A 21498-nucleotide genomic window follows, 5' to 3' on the forward strand; every position below is an offset into this window, starting at 1 on the left:
TATGGGGGCACAGAGGCTGTCACTGTTAAGGGAGCACAGGGCACTGATGTTGTCACTTTTATGATTGCACTGTCCAACAACATAGGATAAGAGCACTAAATAACCCTTACTATCCTTTACCTACCTTTGTAGCCAAGACTTGTCAACGTGTATTATATTAAATAACCACACTTTACATAATACAGCACTAGATACGATTACATCAAACGCATTGCCAACCACAAGATGGCGGCAGCCAGTCTCTCCCAACCTACGCCACAGAGCCGGAGGCGCATGCGCGCCGCTCACCTCGGAAGTGCTTAGCAGCAGCATGGAATGAGGGGACCGGAGCCGCGGCCACAAGTGAACTCCCTAGTGTCACCATGGCAGCGCTCGTCAGATTAGGAGTAAGTAGCTGTGTATAAGAACCCCCCCCCCCCTAACGGGACGAGTGAGTGGTATAATCCGCAGTACCTGCAGTGCTGCCTGTCCGGGCTCATTATACGAAGTAGGGGTGGCATGGTGCATATATAGTGTGGAGTTATTGGGGAGGGTATAGAGGGTGACACAAGGTGACCTCCTAATTCTGTGTCTATCTCTGAGATTTTTATGTTGGATGCCCATTTACTTTGCTACTTGTAGTTATACAATATGACGTTATGTAACCTGTTATATAACATACAACATATTAACTCTTTGGTTTCCAAACAGTGGACAGCCAGATGTTGCAAAACTACAACTCCCAGCATGCCCGGACAGCCAACGGCTGTCCGGGCATGCTGTGAGTTGTAGTTTTGCAACATCCGCAGGGCCACAGTGCAACCTAAAATATTGTTCTCCAATCGTTGTTCCTCCTACTGTTGCATAACTCTAAGTCGACTGTTCGGGCATGATGGGGGTTGTAGTTTTGCAACAGCTGGAGAGCCACAGGTTAGGAAATGTAATGCGTGCCCATGTCCGTATAAGGCTGTGTTCACACGTGTATTTTCTGTTGTTCTGCTCCATCTTTGGAGCGAACGAAAAAAAAAAAATTGCGCAGGTGGATCTGTTACGTGCTGGATCCACACGATGTCACGATGCAGGTGACTTGGAGAAGAGTATAGTTGTGGTTTGGCAACAGCTGGAGGCACAGTGGTTGGGAAACCCTGGGCTAGATAGAAAGGAGGACTGCACGGACCTGCGCCGTCACCATTGACGGCAAAGCAGTCCACGCGGATTTCCGGTCAAAGGCGTTCAGACTACGTTGACACTACGAAATTTCCAAGTGGAATTGCGCTCGGAACAATCTAACTTAAGTGTAAATGGGTTTTCCGTTCACCCATTCACAGAGTTTGGCGTGGAGAGAAGCTGCACGTGCTGGGTGGTCGGGTTGCCAAGGCAACTGTATGTATATAAAAAAAAGGGCTTATGGTGGGAATCACTGGGCACTGTATGGTTATCTGACCAACCGCACCACCCGCTCAGCGTATCTCCATGTCGAGCCTATTCATACGCTTTAAAGGGAACCAATCATCAGATTTTACCCTATATAATGCTTGGCAAAGCGTTATATAGGGTAAAATTGTTGTCCTCACCCTCCCCGGGGGACGCTACTGCCCCCAGGGATGGTGAAGATATGAAGTTATAAACTAGTCACCGCCGCCGCCGTAAGTAGTCACCTGGGCGGGGAGCTCTTCTCATCTACTCCCGTTCTTCGGCCGGGAGCGACGCCCCCTCCGCTTGATTGATGGGCCGTGTCATTGTTCCGCTCACTGAACAGACGGAGCAGAGCGATGACGCGGCCCATCAATCAAGCGGAGGGGGAGTCGCTCCCGGACGAAGAACGGGAGTAGATGAGAAGAGAAGAGCTCCCCACCCAGGTGACTACTTACGGTGGCGGCGGTGACTAGTTTATAACTTCATATCTTCACCATCCCTGGGGGCAGGAGCGTCCCCCGGGAATGGTGAAAATAAAGATTTTACCCTATATAACGCTTTATTTTTTAATTTTTTAATATTTTTTTTTTTTAAACCAACTGGTGCCAGAAAGTTAAACAGATTTGTAAATGATTTCTATAAAAAAAAAACTTCCAGTAGTTTTTAGCAGCTGTATGTTACAGAGGAAATTATTTTCTTTTTGAATTTCTTTTTTGTCTTGTCCACAGTGTGTAACTGTCAGGAACTGTCCAGAGCAGGAGAAGATCCCCATAGCAAACCTATGCTGCTCTGGACAGTTCCTGACACGGACAGAGATGTCAGCAGAGAGCACTGTGGACAAGACAAAAAAAAAATTCAAAAAGAAAATAATTTCCTCTGTAGCATACAGCTGCTAAAAAGTACTGGAAGGATAAAGATATTTTTTTTTTTGCCGGTGGAAAACTTTTTTTTTTTTTTTTTTTAAATCAACTGGTGCCAGAAAGTTTGTAAATTACATCTCTTCCAGAGAGCTCTGTGTTCCAAAAAGAAAAGAATTTCCTCTGTAGTATTCAGCAGCTAATAAGTACTGGAAGGATTAAGATTTTTTAATAGAAGTAATTTACAAATCTGTTTAACTTTCTGGCACCAGTTTATTTAAAAAAAAAAAAAATAAAGTTTTCCACCAGAGTACCCCTTTAACAACTCCTAATCACAATGGGGAAAAAAAATCTGATTTTCGTATCTGCAGCCTGCTATAAATTGTGGAAACGTTGCGGCTTTGCTGCCATGTTCACTCGGCAGAGAAAATGCAGAATCTCCGCCGGAAAATAAGGACATTACTGGATTCAGTGGCACAAGGACAGCTCCATAGATTGCAATGCATTTCCGAGCAGAAACATTAAACGAGTTCCGAATTTTTGAGCGGAATATTACTGTGTAAACATAGCCTTAGTTTAAAGGGGTATTCCGGTGGAAAACACTTTTTTTTTTTTTTAAATCAACTGGCTCCAGAAAGTTAAACAGATTTGTAACTTACTTCCATTAAAAAATTGTAATCCTTTCAGTACTTATCAGCTGCTGTATGCTCCATAGGAAGTTGTGTAGTTCTTTTTTGTCTGACCACAGTGCTCTCTGCTGACACCTCTGTCCGTGTCAGGAACTGTCCAGAGTAGGAGCAAATCCCCATAGCAAACCTCTTCTGCTCTGGACAGTTCCTGACAAAGACAGAGATGCCAGCAGAGAGCACTGTGGACAGACAAAAAATATATATAAATATACAACTTCCTATGGAGCATACAGCAGCTGATAAGTACTGGAAGGATTAAGATGTTTTAAATAGAAGTAACTTACAAATGTGTTTTAACTTTTCTGGCACCAGTTGATTTGAAAAAATAAATAATTGTTTTCCACCGAAGTACCCCTTTAAAGGGGTACTCCCATGGAAAACTTTTTTTTTTTTTTTTTTTTAAATCAACTGGTGCCAGAAAGTTAAACAGATTTGTAAATCACTTCTATTAAAACAATCTTAATCCTTCCAGTACTTTTTAGGGGCTGTATACTAAAGAGAAATCCAAAAAAAGAAATGCATTTCCTGTGATGTCCTGACCACAGTGCTCTCTGCTGACCTCTGCTGTCCATTTTAGGAACTGTCCAGAGCAGCATATGTTTGCTACGGGGATTTTCTTCTTCTCTGGACAGTTCCTAAAATGGACAGCAGAGGTCAGCAGAGAGCACTGTGGTCAGGACATCACAGGAAATGCATTTCTTGTTTGGATTTCTCTTTAGTATACAGCCCCTAAAAAGTACTGGAAGGATTAAGATTTTTTAATAGAAGTGATTTACTAATCTGTTTAACTTTCTGGCACCAGTTTATTTAAAACAAAACAAAACAAAAAAGTCCCTTTCATACTTTACCAGTGGTTCCCAACCAGGATGCCTCCAGCTGTTGCAAAACTACAACTCCCAGCATGCCCGGACAGCCGTTGGCTGTCCGGGCATGCTGGGAGTTGTAGTTTTGTAACAGCTGGAGGCAACCTGGTTGCAGAACACTGGCCTATACCCTGCACTCCCCTGGCTACTATGCTTCAGGGCTCATGCCCGGAACTCGCTGTGCGCCATACAGTTGCCCCCACAACAAGATCACCCAGCACGTCCAGCGTCTCTCCGCGCCACACTTTTTAGGACGCCCCCAGGATACCTATGGTGAAGTTACGCTTTAAACCCCCGTGTGCTGACGCTAGTGTACTTTGGGGGCGGAATTTCGATGTGAATCCAGCCTTATGGTTTACTAGCCGTCCTTTATAATTAAAGTCAAAAGTGCAATGATTTATTGACGCTTCTAAGGAAAGTGCCATTCTTTAAGTAAGATTTTGCTCAGAGCTACATATGGCTACAGGCAGACGGTCCTGCACGAACTAGACCTGAGATAGGGGAAACGACAAAACATGTTGGACGACATTTATCATTGTCTTTAGAAAAGGCACAAAAAAGGCACAAGCAGGGTTTATTTGCGCTTTTTTTGCGCCTTTTGGTTTACACATTTCTGCTGATTTTGAGTTGCAATCCACTGATTTCGGCAATACACATGATATGGATGAATTTTATGAACTGTGCCTTTTGGTGAAAAGGCGCAAAAAAGGCGCAAAGCCACTAAAAAGTCTCTAAAACGACACCAGCCCAGACTTCGCTTCGCTTTTTGGTGTATGTGAAGAGAGAAATTTCAGAAAATGTGACCTGCACAAAATTTATCAAATACTCTGTGACCATTTAATAGATTTGGTGCTCCTACACATTACCAGCACACAAAAAAAAGGTGTAGAAAAATGCTTCACTTACACCTACAATGATAAATGCTTCACTTACACCTACAATGATAAATGCTTCACTTACACCTACAATGAGAAATGCTTCACTTACACCTACAATGAGAAATGCTTCACTTACACCTACAATGAGAAATGCTTCACTTACACCTACAATGAGAAATGCTTCACTTACACCTACAATGATAAATGCTTCACTTACACCTACAATGATAAATGCTTCACTTACACCTACAATGATAAATACCGGCCATTATTGTCAAGCACGCTAGTTTAATGTCACTGTGCGATGCCTCAGACATAGTTACTAGGAAGGGCCTACGGTGATACGCAACTGCTGGGCGCTCTTTGTGATAATTTTTGCACCCCCGGACCACACATAGGGTGCATTCACATAACGTTTTGTGCCACCAGGGGCACAAATCTGGCGTAAGAACCTGAAAATCATCAGAAACCCCATTCAATCCTATGACCCGAATTCAGTCACCTAATGACTCTGTTGTGGTCATTTTTCCGAAGGCTGTCCGGGCATGCTGGGAGTTGTAGTTTTGCAACAGCTGGAGGCTCCCTGGCTGTGAAACACTGACAATAGGGGGTGTAAGAAAAAATCGATTCACTTGATTATCACGATTTTTCATTTGGCGATACTGTATCGATTCAAAATATTTTTGAATCTATCCTTTTAGGTATGTGGAATTTGTATCTCCCGACGCCCGGGACATGCAGTTCCGGGCGCCGGGGAGGTGAATTTTTCCGGCTCGTGCAAGCAGGGCCAGACCTGTTAAGCGTGGCGGCGCTCTGGGTGTATGGAGCGGGCTCCCGACACGTGCCCACTCCGTCCTCTGCGGCCCCCGGCTGGTTTCAGTAGCCAGGGGGCGCCGCTAATAGCCAGCATGTGACGATCGCCGCAGCTGGCTATTAACCCTTTAGGTCGCCGTTGTCAAAGCTGACAGCGGCGTCTAAAGGGACCTGTGAATGATCCCTGGTAGGCTAGTGGGGTGGACCGCCCCCCCCCCCCCAACCCCCTCCCCCCCCACAGCGCGATCGTAGGCGGGCGATCCACTGTGGAGGTAGCCGGCGGGCTTACCTCTGCTTCCTGCTGTCCCGTGGCTCTGCCATTGATAGAACCTGGCTTGACTAGGCTCTATCAATGGATCACAGATCAATGGAGTCCAATAGAACTCTATTCATCTGTCTAAAGAATCTAATGATTCCTCCTAAAAGTCTAATAAAGTGTATAAAAATTTTTTTTTAATAAAAGTGTAAAAGACACACATCAACCCCTTCCATATTAAAAGTTCAAATCACCCCCTATTCCTATATAAAAACATGTAAACATAATAAAAATTAAACATATTTGGTATCACTGCGTGCATAAAAATGACAATATATCGTTTTTGAGACAGAATCAGGATATATCGCGATATATCGTCTCGTAAATAGAATCGGGATATATCGTATCGTCATACGTGTATCGCGATATATATCGTATCGCCAAATTCTTGCCGATATTAGGGCTGCAACAAACGATTAATTGCACAATTGATTCATTGCACAGAATGCCGGGGGCTGCACTGAGATCGTGGGGGTCCCCAGTGGCGGGACCCCTGCGATCATACATCCAAAGGATAGGGGATAAGATGTATAATCACCTTTACTGGTGGTCTGCTTGGGCCATCTGAAGCTTGTCCACTGTGTTTTGCCCTCATGTAAGTACTGTTCACTGTATCCCCCAACCCTCTCAAAGCCTTTTAACTGAGAAAAATGTCTTCTAGAGGCATGTCTATCAGTCATTGATCTATCACCAAGAGGTACACTACCCAAAAGTAGTCTCTGAGAGGCCTTTTTTTTGGCAGCTGAGGAAGAAATTTTGGCAAGAGCCAGTGTCTAATCAGACCACACCTGTAATGATTTACATATCTGCCTGAGACATGACTGCACGCTGTGTTTTACAGCAATCCCACGTTTCTATCTGGGCGCGTTATCTTTTTTTTATTAATGTGTGTATGTGGCAGATGTCCTAGAATATGCCTCAGGCTCACCTTTGTGTATTCTGAAGTGTATTGTTCCAGTGGAATGGAAAATAATCTTAGACTGCTGCTGGCTCCTCTTCTATTATGTGGTGTCTCTGGTTTTGGATTTCTCATTTAAAAAGATCTTACTGTAAAATGCTACCATATATCTCTCGGAACCCCACTGACCCTGAGAATAAAAGGGCTTTCCCCTGTACGATGGCGTTCCCGGCCTACACTTCCCTGCAGAACAATTAACTGGGATTATCGCTGTGTGGAAAAAGCCTTTGAACAGTGTTTCCCAACCAAGGTGCCTCCAGGTCCGGGTATGCTGAGAGTCTTACCTTTGCAACAACTGGAGGCACCCTGGTTAGGAAGCACTCACTACTGGCTTGCTGTGTTAAATTAACGGTGCTTGCTTGTTATGAGCTGAGCAGATGATATATACAGTACAGTACAATCTGCAGGTATCAGGTTAAAGAGCAGGAGGAGCTGAGCAGATGATATATACAATACAGTACAATCTGCAGGTATCATGTTATAGAGCAGGAGGAGCTGAGCAGATGATATATACAATACAGTACAATCTGCAGGTATCATGTTATAGAGCAGGAGGAGCTGAGCAGATGATATATACAATACAGTACAATCTGCAGGTATCATGTTATAGAGCAGGAGGAGCTGAGCAGATGATATATACAATACAGTACAATCTGCAGGTATCATGTTATAGAGCAGGAGGAGCTGAGCAGATGATATATACAATACAGTACAATCTGCAGGTATCATGTTATAGAGCAGGAGGAGCTGAGCAGATGATATATACAATACAGTACAATCTGCAGGTATCATGTTATAGAGCAGGAGGAGCTGAGCAGATGATATATACAATACAGTACAATCTGCAGGTATCATGTTATAGAGCAGGAGGAGCTGAGCAGATGATATATACAATACAGTACAATCTGCAGACATCATGTTATAGAGCAGGAGGAGCTGAGCAGAAGATATATACAATACAGTACAATCTGCAGACATCATGTTATAGATGTGATTTATGAAGTTAAACCTCCTCATTCTTAGCTTAGGAGCCTAGTGATCTCTAAATAACCATACAGTGATAGCTGTCAATCGTATTGCAGTCAATGGGAACATTTATTTATTGATTTGTTTATTTTCTGTTATTTGTTTATATACTGTTATGTGGCACCATAGTGCATTTTATAATAGGAGCAAAGCATTACTGATAGGTATAGAGTCATACCACATTACAACTGTGTATTCAGATTTGTGGTAGTTGTGAGGTTTTACACTGTGTCACTACCGCAATGTCTGAATACATAATAATAATAATAATAATAAAAATTATGAAAAAAATGTATGGTGTTCAGCTTTTACGCTTCGATGAGCTCTGAACGCACACAACAATTTGTTGGGGCTTTCATATAGGAAGAGCCTTGGGCTCTAACATAACACTGAGATGGTTGGCTGTATTAATAAGGCCTTTATGCATGACTGGTCAATAAAGAGAAAGAACACAAGGCACGCAACCCAATAGACGAGTGCAAGAGCTGGGAACTGCAGACATCATACTGTACGTTCCCCCTCTCCCCCCAATCTGCTCCGCCTCTGCTCCTTTCTGTTGCTAGGGGACTCTGTCTTTTATTTTTCTTTTTTTCAGCACTATAGTTGTGACACTACAGTACGGGGCCCCATACAGAAGATCTTATGGGGATACGTTTCAGATCATGGGGGTCTGACCGCTGGGGCCCCCCGCGATCTGAACCTTATCCCCATAAGTTTTTCAGGACTGGACTACTCCTTTTAAGGGTTTTTAGATTAGTAAGATCCGGATAAATCTGTCTACGGGGAGCACGGAATGGGTTGTTATTTCCTAGTGCTTTTAGCGTACAGTGATCCCTCAACTTACAATGGCCTCAACATACAGTGTTCTTTTCTGGACCATTGTAACTTGAAACCAGACTCAACGTACAATGCTATGGAATCTGCGAAACGTGTCAATGGCTGGAAGAACCGACCAATCAGAATGGATATTTCACTGGTAAAACCCCTGTATTACTGAAGCGTATGCACTGACTGGTGTCTGGTAGTTCCCCCTACAGTACAGGGAGGTATTACATGTTCTGTTCTCTTTACCTGTATTACTGAAGTGCATGCACTGACTGGTGTCTGGTAGCGCCCCCTACAGTACAGGGAGGTATTACATGTTCTGTACTCTTTACCTGTATTACTGAAGTGCATGCACTGACTGGTGTCTGGTAGTGCCCCCTACAGTACAGGGATATATTACATGTTCTGTAGTCTTTACCTGTATTACTGAAGCGCATGCACTGACTGGTGTCTGGTAGCGCCCCCTACAGTACAGGGAGGTATTACATGTTCTGTACTCTTTACCTGTGCCAGAGTTAGCTGCTCCTTTGGACACCAGGTGAGGGCGGCTCCATTTTCCTTTTTTTAGGACATTGCGTGTTCTGTACATGACCCTGAAGAAGCTCCTGTCCTCTACATAGACCAGCGTTTCCCAAGCAGGATGCCCCCAGGTGTTGCAAAACTACAACTCCCAGCATGCCCGGACAGCCTTTGGCTGTCCGGGCATGCTGGGAGTTGAAGTTTTGCAACAGCTGGAGGCTCCCTGCTTGGGAAACATAGACAGTGATTTACAGCTCCCAGCAGATATTTTCTACTTTTATATGTAAGGACTTTATCTATATTACTTATCTACTTATTTATCTTTAATCCTCACTTTTTCCTATTTTCGGATGACATTTTGGTGCCTTTAGAACCAATTCCCTTGTTTCTATAGAGTTCTGGTCTCAACATACAATGGTTTCACCATACAATGGTCGTCCTGGAACCAATTAATATTGTAACTTGATGGACCCCTGTAGCTGACTTGTGTTTAGGATCCACATACTGCAGACGTATCTCACCAGTCCAGATTTTGTTCACCACAATTCCAGCACGTCCATCCTGAGTCAGAACCATCATAGGGTGGAGGCGCTGTTGGGCTGGTAGCTACAGGCATCATTGGATTCAATTTTACTGCGTGATCTTCACATACTTTTTTTGCTCATTTTATACACATATTGATCGTTGCGGTAAATCTCCTCCATATCACATTTTCCCAATCTCTCTCTTGAAACCTTTAGTCACATGGTTACAGGTTCCCCCATATCCTGATCTTGTACCCACCCTCTCTTGTTTGTGGCAAAATCTTCCCATTCTTCTACAGGCAGTCTGACGCCTGACCGCTTCCACCCTTTCCCTCTCCCGATGTCTTAGGTCCAAAGTACCCCTTTAAGGAGTAGTCCATTGACCTTTGTACTTTTTTGTGTTTTTTTTCTTCTTTCTTAGACCTTACAGGTACGAATAAATTCCCATCTTGCAGTTTGCAGTGCAATACAACAGAGTGCAGCACAGAATCTATGGCACGGATCATGTCCTAACACAAAAAAGGTAAGAGCATGGAAAAGGTTTGATATATATGGGAGTATTCTAGGATTAATCCCTTTAAAGGGGTACTCCCGTGGAAAACTTTTTTTTTTTTTATAAATCAACTGGTGCCAGAAAGTTAAAGGGTACCTCTCATCAAAAAAACTTTTGATATATTATAGATTAATGTATGCAGAATAACTTTACAATTGCATGTTATTAAAAAATATGCTTCTTTCTATTAAATTTTCCACTTTGAAGAAATGACCACTAGGGGTCTCCCTACCAGTCCTGGCAGCAAGCATTTCAGACTCTTGCTGGAGTCCTAAACACTACGAGCTGCCAGTCTGCTTTGTTCACAAAGGAGAACACTCAGAGCTGCCAGCCTGCTTTGTTCACAGCCTGTTTGGCTGTGAACAAAGCAGGCTGGCAGCTCTGAGTGTTTAGGACTCCAGCATGAGTCAGAAATGCTTGCTGACAGGACTGATCGGGAAAAATACAATAGAAAGAAGCATATTTTTCATTAACATGCTATTGGAAAGTTATTCAACATTCATTAATCGAAAATATATCAAAAGTTTATTTGATGAGAGGTACCCTTTAAACAGATTTGTAAATCACTTCTATAAAAAAAATCTTAATCCTTCCAGTACTTTTTAGGGGCTGTATACTAAAGAGAAATCAAAAAAAAAAAATGCATTTCCTGTGATGTCATGACCATAGTGCTCTCTGCTGTCCATTTTAGGAACTGTCCAGAGAAGAAAATCCCCATAGCAAACATATGCTTCTCTGGACAATTCCTAAAATGGACAGCAGAGGTCAGCAGAGAGCACTGTGGTCAGGACATCACAGGAAATGCATTTCTTTTTGGATTTCTCTTTAGTATACAGCCCCTAAAAAGTACTGGAAGGATTAAGATTTTTTTAATAGAAGTGATTTACAAATCTGTTTACATTTCTGGCACCAGTTGATATAAAAAAAAAAAAAGTTTTCCACGGGAGTACCCTTTTAAAGGGGTACTCCACTGGCCAGCGTCCAGAACTAAAAGTTCCGAACCCTGCTTTCGTGCTGCAGGGGTCGACCACGCCCCCCTCGAGATGTCATGGCCACACCCCCTCAATGCAAGTCTATGGGAGGGGGCGTGATGGCCATCATGCCCCCTCCCATGACTTGCGTTGAGGGGGCGTAGCCATGACCTCACAAGGGAGACGTGGCCGGCCCCCGCAGCGCGAAAGCAGGGTTCGGAACATTTAGTTCTGGACGCTGGCCAGTGGAGTACCCCTTAAAGGACACAACTCATTTTTGTCTTTATTTGTTTCCTCCTCACCATTTTAGAGCCATAACTCTTTTATTTTGCCATCCACAGAGCTATACGAGGCTTCTTTATTGCACGACCAATTGTACTTTGTAATGACACCTTTTATTTTACCATAAAATGTACAGCGTAACCAAAACAATATTATTTGTGGTGGGAAATTATTAAAGGGGTACTCTGGCCCTAAGATATCTTGTCCCCTATCTATCTTTTCCCCTATCCATCTGATTCTTTAGAAAGGGGATAAGATGTCTTAGGGCGGGAGGACCCCTTTAAGTTGGGTTTTGTTTTTATCCAGTGCATTTTGCGGTACAACTGACTGGTTCTCTTTATTCTGTGCGTCAATACGATTAAAATGATACCCATTATTATATACTTTTCTGTTATTTTACTGCTTTAAAAAAGTTAGACTTTGTTGCATCGTTATCTATAGGGTTTTATTTTTTGGTACATGTGAGGTTTTTTTTCTTGGATTTGATGTGATGGAAAATAATGTTTACCATACGGGATGATTACCATTCCACACTGCTCCAAAAAATTAAGGGAACACTTAACACAATGTAACTCCAAGTCAATGACTCAGGAAGCAACACTGATTGACAATCAATTTCACATGCTGTTGTGCAAATGGAACAGAAAACAGGTGAAAATTATAGGCAATTAGCAAGACACCCCCAATAAAGGAGTGGTTCTGCAAGTGGGGACCACAGACCACTTCTCAGTTTCTATGCTTCCTGGCTGATGTTTTGGTCACTTTTGAATGCTGGCGGTGCTTTCACTCTAGTGGTAGCATGAGATGGAGTCCACAACCCACACAAGTGGCTCAGGTAGTGCAGCTCATCCAGGATGGCACATCATTGCAAGCTTTGGCAAGAAGGTTTGATGTGTCGGTCAGCGTAGTGTCGAGAGCATGGAGGCGCTAACAGGAGACAGGCCAGTACATCAGGAGACGGGGAGGAGGCTGTAGGAGGGCAACAACCCAGCAGCAGGACCGCTAACTCCACCTTTGTGCAAGGAGGAGCAGGAGGAGCACTGCAAAATGACCTCCAGCAGGCCACAAATGTGCATGTGTCCACTCAAACGGTCATAAACAGACTCCATGAGGGTGGTATGAGGGCCTGACATCTACAGGTGGGAGTTGTTCTTACAACCCAACACCGTGCAGGACGTTTGGCATTTGCCAGAGAACACCAAGATTGGCAAATTCGCCACAGGCGCCCTATGCTCTTTACAGATGGAAGCAGGTTCACACTGAGCACATGTGACAGAGTCTGGAGACGCCGTGGAGAACGTTCTGCTGCCTGCAACATCCTCCAGCATGACCGGTTTGGCGGTGGGTCAGTAATGGTGTGGAGTGGCATGGCCGTCCATGTGCTTGCCAGAGGTAGCCTGACTGCCATTCGGTACTGAGATGAAATCCTCAGATCCCTTGTGAGACCATATGCTGGTGCGGTTGGCCCTGGGTTCCTTCTAATGCAAGACAATGCTAGACCTCTGGCTGCTAAAATGTGGCTGCAGTGTGTCAGCAGGTCCTGCAAGAGGGAGGCATTGATGCTATGTACTGGCCCGCCCGTTCCCCAGACCTGAATCCGATTGAGCACATCTGGGACATCATGCCTCGCTCCTTCCACCAACGCCACATTGCACCACAGATTGTCCAGGAGTTGGCGGATGCTTTAGTCCAGGTCTGGGAGGACATCCCTCAGGAGACCATCCTCCACCTCATCAGGAGCATGCCCAGGCATTGTAGGGAGGTCATACAGTCACGTGGAGGCCACACAAACTACTGAGCCTCGTTGTGACTTGTTTTGAGGACATTACATAAAGTTGGATCAGCCTGTAGTGCGGTTTTCCACTGTGATTTTGAGTGTGACTCCATATCCAGACCTCCATGGGTTAATAAATCTGATTTCCATTGATAATTTTTGTGTGATTTTGTTGTCAGCGCATTCAACTATGTAAAGACGAAAGTATTTCATACGATTAGTTCATTCATTCAGATCTAAGATGTGTTAGTGTTCCCTTTGTTTTTTTGAGCAGTGTATTTCAATAGTTCAGACGTTTCAGCACGCAGCGAAACCAAACATGCTTGTTTATTTTTTTTTAAATATATTGCAGCAGTGCGGCATGGAGCAGGTAAGGGGAACCTCACTCGCCATCTTGACTCATTAGTCCCCCACAATAATGCTGAGGGTGGTCTGATGAGTCTCACAAAGCCACCCCCCACCCCCCCAATGCTTTAGATGCCATGATCAGCATTTTTTTCAGGCCTTCCCATCTCTATTTGAGATGCCTAATACAAAGTATTAACAAAGATGCTTGGCCTAGTTGGCTAATGGCATAATTTCATCGTGCAGCAAGTCCTGCACTACTCCTGCCTGGTGACCGTTTATTGAGGGCATCTACCTAATGGAAGGTCCCCATCTACCTACCTTTCTTACATTTTGAGGGCTTATACCTAAAAGGGGATGATTCCCTACTAACCTGCCTAGTGGGTGCTTCTACCTAACAGGGGAGACTTCCCTATCTACCTACCTTCTAGGGGCTGGAACTTAATAGGGGTTTATAAGAAAGAGAAAGGTAGGGGGAGCACTCACGAACACCCGGTCTCAGTGGCGGTGCAGAAAGTTCCTTTATTCAGGTGCTGTACATCAACAAGCTGGACGCCAGGGACGGCCCCTGTTACACCGCCGTCCCTGGCGTCCAGCTTGTTGATGTACAGCACCTGAATAAAAGAATTTTCTGCACCGCAACTGAGACCGGGTGTTCGTGAGTGCTCCCCCTACCATTCTCTTTCTTATTGACTTTCATTGTTGATTTGATTCGCTGTCCATAAGGGGTCAGAGCACCGAATATCGGTGATTGGTGCACCGCTTGTGGTGAAGATTGTCTAGCACTCGTGTCTCATCTCTTGATATGCCAATACAGGCCGAAGCTAGGTAGTGCCGATCGCTATTTCTACATAGTTTTTAATAGGGGGTTTACTTACTTATCTTCTAGGGGAATCCACATTATAAGGGAGGATTCCCTACTTACCTGCCTACTGGGGGCTTATACCCAATAAGTGAAGGGTTTTCTCCCTGCTTGGGCTTCAACTTAATAGGGGGATTCCTAGTTGCCTGGTACTTATTCACAAAATGCACAGTGATCTCCATGCTACTTCCAGCATCGATCCTATCTTCTCTTCGGCATCTTCACTAGCTCGACGTGCCAGCTCTTTTTCTTTGAAGAAGTTCTGGTACAGGCAAACGTATACAAGATGGCCGGAGCTTCCCAGCTGTGTTTATTGTAAAACACTAGGCTGAGATCCTGGTGGAAGTATGGCTGTGGCATAATGCCTCAATGATCCCCAGATGTTTTTCAAATGACACTTAATCTGCCATAGGTACATAAATACAGGAGAAAATGTTTCATAAATCACTTGCAAGACTCAGCTGCAAAATTTCAGCATTGAAGTTATTTTAGAGGAAATTCCAGTCCCCCTTGTTTATAAAATTATCCTATGTTACTAATGTAAATTATCTCCAAAAGTGCAGGAGCGTAATGCAAGCGAGCCATCGAAGCGTGAAAATTCCGAGAGCGCACAATACACGCAGCATGGTGCGATCAGCGCTTGCCAACGTTATGGCCCTTGAAGGCAGCGCAGACAGTAACGTCGCGGACGATGACCTATATATCATGGGTTGCTGTGCTGTGAGCTTGCCGGGTACCCACAGAGAGTGTTTTGATATTGAAAGCCTTGTTGGCAGCTGTTGGGGCACGGCATGCAACTGCGGAACAGTCTTACCATTGTGGCAGCTATTCATTTTTTACAGACGCTCTCTTCCACATTTCAACCACAGACCGTAAAGAGACCTGGCACTGGGATACTGGCTGAATCTCTGCTATTTAAATGTACAGTCTGTAGTTCACAAAGAAGATATGGATTTATTACTTCTGATTTTTGATGTCTTTATTTTTCTGTTTCAGGAGACACGTTCCCATTACTCACTGAAACAATGGTCTTTTATCTAAATATTTTTGTTTTCTAAAACTTCTTTGGAGCAAGCTGAATTTTTATATATTGTAGTACTACTGATAAGATGACTTTTTTAAATATACATTTATTTAAAAAAATTTAAGTTTTACTAAAAAATCTAAAATGAAAATTGCTGCCACTAGGGGTCATCTGTCTTTATGCAGACAGACTACTCTGCATTTTGCAGCATATTGGATATCGGCCGTAAAGTGTGTTGGTATCCAGTATAGGAGATCACCATTGCACCACTACAGCCTTCAGCTGTTCCTAAACTGCAACTCCCATGATGGGAGTTGTAGTTTTGCAACAGCTGAGGGTACAATCTTTGTAAAACTCTGTTTTAGAACTGTGTATTCTCCAGCTGTGTGCATCCAGCTCTTGAAAAACTACAAAGGATGTGTGGGCATGCTGGGAGTTGTAGTTTTGCAACAGCTTAAAGCAACACTGCTCTAACATAGTGCTTTACAAACACTGCAGCTCCAGCTGTTGCAAAGCAAAACTACAACTCCCAGCATTCTTGAACATCCAAAGCTTTCTCTGACTCCTGAATGACAATGAATCTGATCAGACATTCAGGAGTCTGTGAAAGCTGAATGACACACATAGTGACAGCAATGTTGATTAGCATCCAGCTTTACTAGGAACAGATAGAATATGTTTTCATAAAAACTACTATGCAGTTATTTGCAGACTGCCAGACTCAGAGCAGATAAGCCATCACAGTGAGGGAGAGAGATGGACACGCCCCCTCCATAAGGCAAGAACACAAAGCAAGTGAGCAACATAAAAATGCTTTTTGTTAGGGATACTGTATATAGGTCCTAGACACATAAAAATGATATGTAAATGATCAGGATTAGGTACTGAGTAACATATCACTTTTTTTGACAGGTACGCTTTAAGTCTACTTAGATGTCAAAGACTTTGTATACTTATTTGTTGTAAATGCAAGCACAAAAAATGACTGCAGCACACTGCAAGCTCTAACATATATGTGTGATGTAAATCATTTTAAATTGCAATACTGCTGTTTGCATGTCATAACCAGTTTTTAGTTTTTTGTACTGTATGTGTGGGAAGTGGCTGCCTCTATCTTGGTCGTGCGCTTCAGCCATCCCTCTTTCGGGTTTTAAGCAGGGAATAGCTGGCCCCTAAATGCTAAGAATTTGTAGGCTTAATGCTAGCCCGGGAGAGGCATATCTTTAATGTGTAGTAAAGATGCAATCAATTGGGGAGAAGGACTGAGCAACAGGAAGAATTCTACCACATAGGGTGCATGCACACTACGTTTCTTAAGATACGGGACCATATATGGCTGGGGAGAGGGGGATGGAGAGTCGGGGGCGGGGCAACCGCATGCTGCCGTATGCGGTCCCGTATCTAATGTATTTCAATGAGCGACCGGAATGAAACGCCTCCGGTTGGCTCCGTTTTGCCCCGTATACGGTTTCCCGACCGGACCTAAAAACGCTGTTGACTACGTTTTTAGGTCCGGTCGGGAAACCGTATACGGGCCAAAACGGAGCCGACCGGAGGCAGCGTTTCACTCCGGTCGCTCATTGAAATACATTAGATACGGGACCGCATATGGCAGCGTGCAGTTGCCCCGCCCCCGACTCTCCACCCCCCTCTCCCCAGCGGTATACGGTCCCGTATCTTAAGAAACGTAGTGTGCATGCACCCTTACAGGGTTTTCAGGAAGAAGTACAGATGAACAGCACTCACCTCGGTAGTTACAATCCTACATGCCCTAAGAGTCTTTTTAGTAAACGAAGTGCTTTACAAATATATGGTGCATATAAGCTATTACATGCGAGCTGTTTAAAACAACAATGACCATTAAAAGTCAATGGGGCTGAGCCATATTACCATACACAACCTGCATTATTCTAATATACAACACATTAAAGGGGTACTCCCGTGGAAAACTTTTTTTTTTTAATCAACTGGTGCCAGAAAGTTAAACAGATATGTAAATCACTTCTATTAAAAAATCTTAATCCTTCCAGTACTTTTTAGGGGCTGTATACTAAAGAGAAATCCAAAAAAGAAATGCATTTCCTCTGATGTCCTGACCACAGTGCTCTCTGCTGACCTCTGCTGTCCATTTTACGAACTGTCCAGAGCGGCATATGTTTGCTATGGGGATTTTCTCCTGCTCTGGACAGTTCCTAAAATGGACAGAGATGTCAGCAGAGAGCACTGTGGTCATGATGTCAGAGGAAATGCATTTCTTTTTTGGATTTCTCTTTAGTATACAGCCCCTAAAAAGTACTGGAAGGATTAAGATTTTTTTAATAGAAGTGATTACAAATCTGTTTAACTTTCTGGCATCAGTTGATTAAAAAAAAATAAAGTTTTTCACGGGAGTACCCCTTTAATGTGTTGTATATTAGAATAATGCAGGTTGTGTATGGTAATATGGCTCAGCCCCATTGACTTTTAATGGTCACTGTTGTTTAAAAAAAAAAAGTTTTCCATGGGAGTACCCCTTTAAAGGGAAAATTAGCAGGCTAGAGCAAGCATTAGATGGGGATGAAGAGATTGGATGAAGAGACCCAGGGCAGGCTCAGTGCTTGCCTGGGACATGCTCCTTCCTGAGCCGTGGATTTCAGAATGAGTGAGCAGCAGAACAGAGGAATTTGTAGGCAAAATGCAGAAGCTAGACACTTAAAAAGACATCTAAAGCATCTGCAAGACCTAGTAAGTAACAAATATAAGCATTATTATTTTTTGTTTGTGATATGACGGGTACGCTTTCATTACAGTACCGTGCACTATTAGCCTATATTTTAGAAAGCTCTAACCTGCTAAAGTACCAAACGGCATCCTTCCATATTCCAAGAGTCTATAAAAAGATACAAGAGAGCCTAACCAATTGCAAAGGGAATTTGTACTTTTTCACTCGTGTCCATGATCCGATTGAAGTTTGGCTAAAACATACAAAAAAGCGCTTTCTACAGTCAGTAAAATAAAATTCAATGGCTCGGCAAAAAGGGATCCTGATAGACTGTATGCATGTCACATAAAAGGAAAAGCTTTTTAAGAAAGTAAATTATGCTAAAAAAGCTTGCGCCAAGTAAGACTTGGCAACCTTCTATTCAGTAGAGGAAGTAAAACGATAAACAGAAATGCAGAAATTGATTTATCCTGTATCACTGTGTCAATAAACACCTCCGACCTGATACTCCACCTGCTGCCTGTAGCACTAACACTATCGGCTTCTGTTAGATTTCGTCTTCTGCAGTTGCTTCCTGCCGTGCACAGCATAGCTATATACTTTAGTAGCATAGCGCAGTCTGCATGCCTATAGATCACTCCTATATAGGGTTGGCACCTGGCTGGTATTTTGGTCACCTTGCTGGTAGTTTTATATTAAAAATACCGGCAATGCAATGGCCGGTATTTATCCAACCAATCCTCCAACTCCCGGAATGTTGCACCATAACCTATACCAGTGTTTCCCGACCAGAGCACCTCCAGCGGTTGCAAAACTACAACTCCCAGCATGCCCGGACAGCCGTTGGCTGTCCGGGCATGCTGGGAGTTGTAGTTTTGCCACAGCTGGAGGCACCCCTGGTTGGGAAACACTGACCTAAACTATATACTACTATATAGCCCAACATGCTGGGAGTTGTAGTTTTCGTTTGGGGAAGCTACTGAGACACAGGTTATATCAGGGCATGCTGGGAGTTGTAGTTAGTAACTAACTGCTGGGAGTTGTAGTTTTGCAACAGCTGGAGGCACCCCTGGTTGGGAAACACTGACCTATACTATATACTACTATATAGCCCAACATGCTGGGAGTTGCAGTTTTCGTTTGGGGAAGCTACTGAGCCACAGGTTATATCAGGGCATGCTGGGAGTTGTAGTTAGTAACTAACTGCTGGGAGTTGTAGTTTTGCAACAGCTGGAGGCACCCCTGGTTGGGAAACACTGACCTAAACTATATACTACTATATAGCCCAACATGCTGGGAGTTGTAGTTTTCATTTGGGGAAGCTACTGAGACACAGGTTATATCAGGGCATGCTGGGAGTTGTAGTTAGTAACTAACTGCTGGGAGTTGTAGTTTTGCAACAGCTGGAGGCACCCCTGGTTGGGAAACACTGACCTAGACAATATACTACTATATAGCCCAACATGCTGGGAGTTGTAGTTTTTGTTTGGGGAAGCTACTGAGCCACAGGTTATATCAGGGCATGCTGGGAGTTGTAGTTAGTAACTAACTGCTGGGAGTTGTAGTTTTGCAACAGCTGGAGGCACCCCTGGTTGGGAAACACTGACCTATACTATATAGCCCAACATGCTGGGAGTTGTAGTTTTCGTTTGGGGAAGCTACTGAGACACAGGTTATATCAGGGCATGCTGGGAGTTGTAGTTAGTAACTAACTGCTGGGTGTTGTAGTTAGTAACTAACTGCAACACTCGAATTTATTTAATTAAAAAAAAAAAAAGCGATCAAAAAGTCACATCGAAGCAAAAATGGAATTGTTAAAAACTACAGATCGGGGCACAAAAAATGAGCCCTCATACAGCCCGTAATAAGGAGAAATAAAAAAGTTATAGGGGTCAAAATAGGACAAAATTTTTCCCGCATATGTGTATCCTGTGATGTTGCGCATTTATAAATTATGCAAATTAGCATGGTCAGTATTTTTTTGGGCAAGAAAGGTGGCAACCCTACTCCTATAGCATAGAAAAACTATATACTGTAGGTGCACAGCGCAGTCTGCGTGCTTTTAGGTCACTCCCAATACCAGGCATACCCTCTGACATCCTGCTTTTTGTACAATAGCAGAATAATCTGCATTGTTACTCAGTATTACAGCTTCTACCTCCCATTCTTACAGTGTTTAGCCCTTGTAAGTGTGCTTGCCTTATATTAATAATACTATAGTTTGTAGCTATGGTTTATAGCATTAAACAAAAATACTTTGTTACCATTTGTAGATCATAGTCGCATTAAAGGGGTAGTCCAGTGGTGAAAAACTTATCCCCTATCCTAGGGATAGGGGATAAGTTTGAGATCGCGGGGGGACCCCCCGCGATCTCAAACTTATCCCCTATCCTTAGGATAAGGGATAAGTTGTTCACCACGGGTCACCGCTGGACTACTCCTGGACCACTGGACTACTGCGTTCACACGGCCGTCTAGACCCGTCCCGTTCTTCTCCTGTCGAAAAAGAAAAACGGACAATAATGGATGCTAACGGATGTTATGCGTTTGGATCCATTTGGATCTGTTATTGTTCAGTTAATAAACCAATAAGAAAAAAAGATGTTGTTGTTCTGAGCATGTTCAGAACTAAAAACGGATTAAAAAAACCAGATACAAACGGATGACATTAAGGGCTCATGCATTTTCCATAGACTTCAATGATAAATTTACTGTATCCGTTTTTTCGACGGTAGATAAAAATACTGCATGTGCCGTTTTTTCTGCTGTCAAAAAAAAAAAAAGGAAATGAGTGCAGACGGGTACAAACGGATGTGAACGGATTGTAAAAAAAATCCCATTGACATGAATGGGATTTTTTTAAAACCGTTTTTAATCTGTTTACAGCCTGCAAGAACGGAACCGAAACGGGGATAAAAAAAAAAACGGGGACAGACGGCCGTGTGAACGCACCCTACATTATGTGATGATCTGCAAGCAGTAAGACTAGGGTGTCGCCTGCAAGTGATAAGCTGCGCGTAGGTCCTGTATACCATGGGGGAGATTTATCAAAACCAGTCGCTGAGACATTCTGGAGAACAAGCCAGGAGAAGGCCGCGCTCTCAACTTCCTGCTCTGTGATTGAGACACGCTTCATAGGCTTACATTGGGGGGGGGGGGGGGGGTGTCGCAGTGTCGGGAGAGAATGCGCTGAGTGCACACTTCCTCTGGCTCCCTTTGATCAGTGGAGATCTAAACACTCAGAGGGACATTTATGAAGACTGGTGTGAGTGAGTTTAAACTTGTTTAGAGCACAAATGTTGCGGAGAAAGAGGCGGACGTGT

General features: G+C 43.6%; 1 protein-coding gene across 3 annotated transcripts in view; it reads left to right on the plus strand.

The window, feature by feature from the left end:
* Positions 1–268: 268 nt before the first annotated feature.
* LOC130296594 (ubiquinol-cytochrome-c reductase complex assembly factor 1) overlaps positions 269–21498 on the plus strand; it is a 145833-nt gene continuing 124603 nt past the window's right edge. Inside the window, exons 1-2 of one of the 3 annotated variants that reach the window (XM_056548297.1) lie at positions 269–386; positions 10085–10186. In XM_056548297.1, the coding sequence (XP_056404272.1) occupies positions 363–386; positions 10085–10186 (126 nt within the window). In that variant the 5' untranslated portion in view covers positions 269–362. Of the gene's footprint in view, positions 387–417; positions 488–532; positions 552–10084; positions 10187–21498 lie in introns of those variants that run through there. The other 2 variants (XM_056548298.1, XM_056548299.1) reach the window with 2 other exon arrangements.

Source organism: Hyla sarda, chromosome 12, assembly GCF_029499605.1.
Source record: "Hyla sarda isolate aHylSar1 chromosome 12, aHylSar1.hap1, whole genome shotgun sequence".
NCBI classification, from domain to species: Eukaryota; Metazoa; Chordata; class Amphibia; order Anura; family Hylidae; genus Hyla; species Hyla sarda.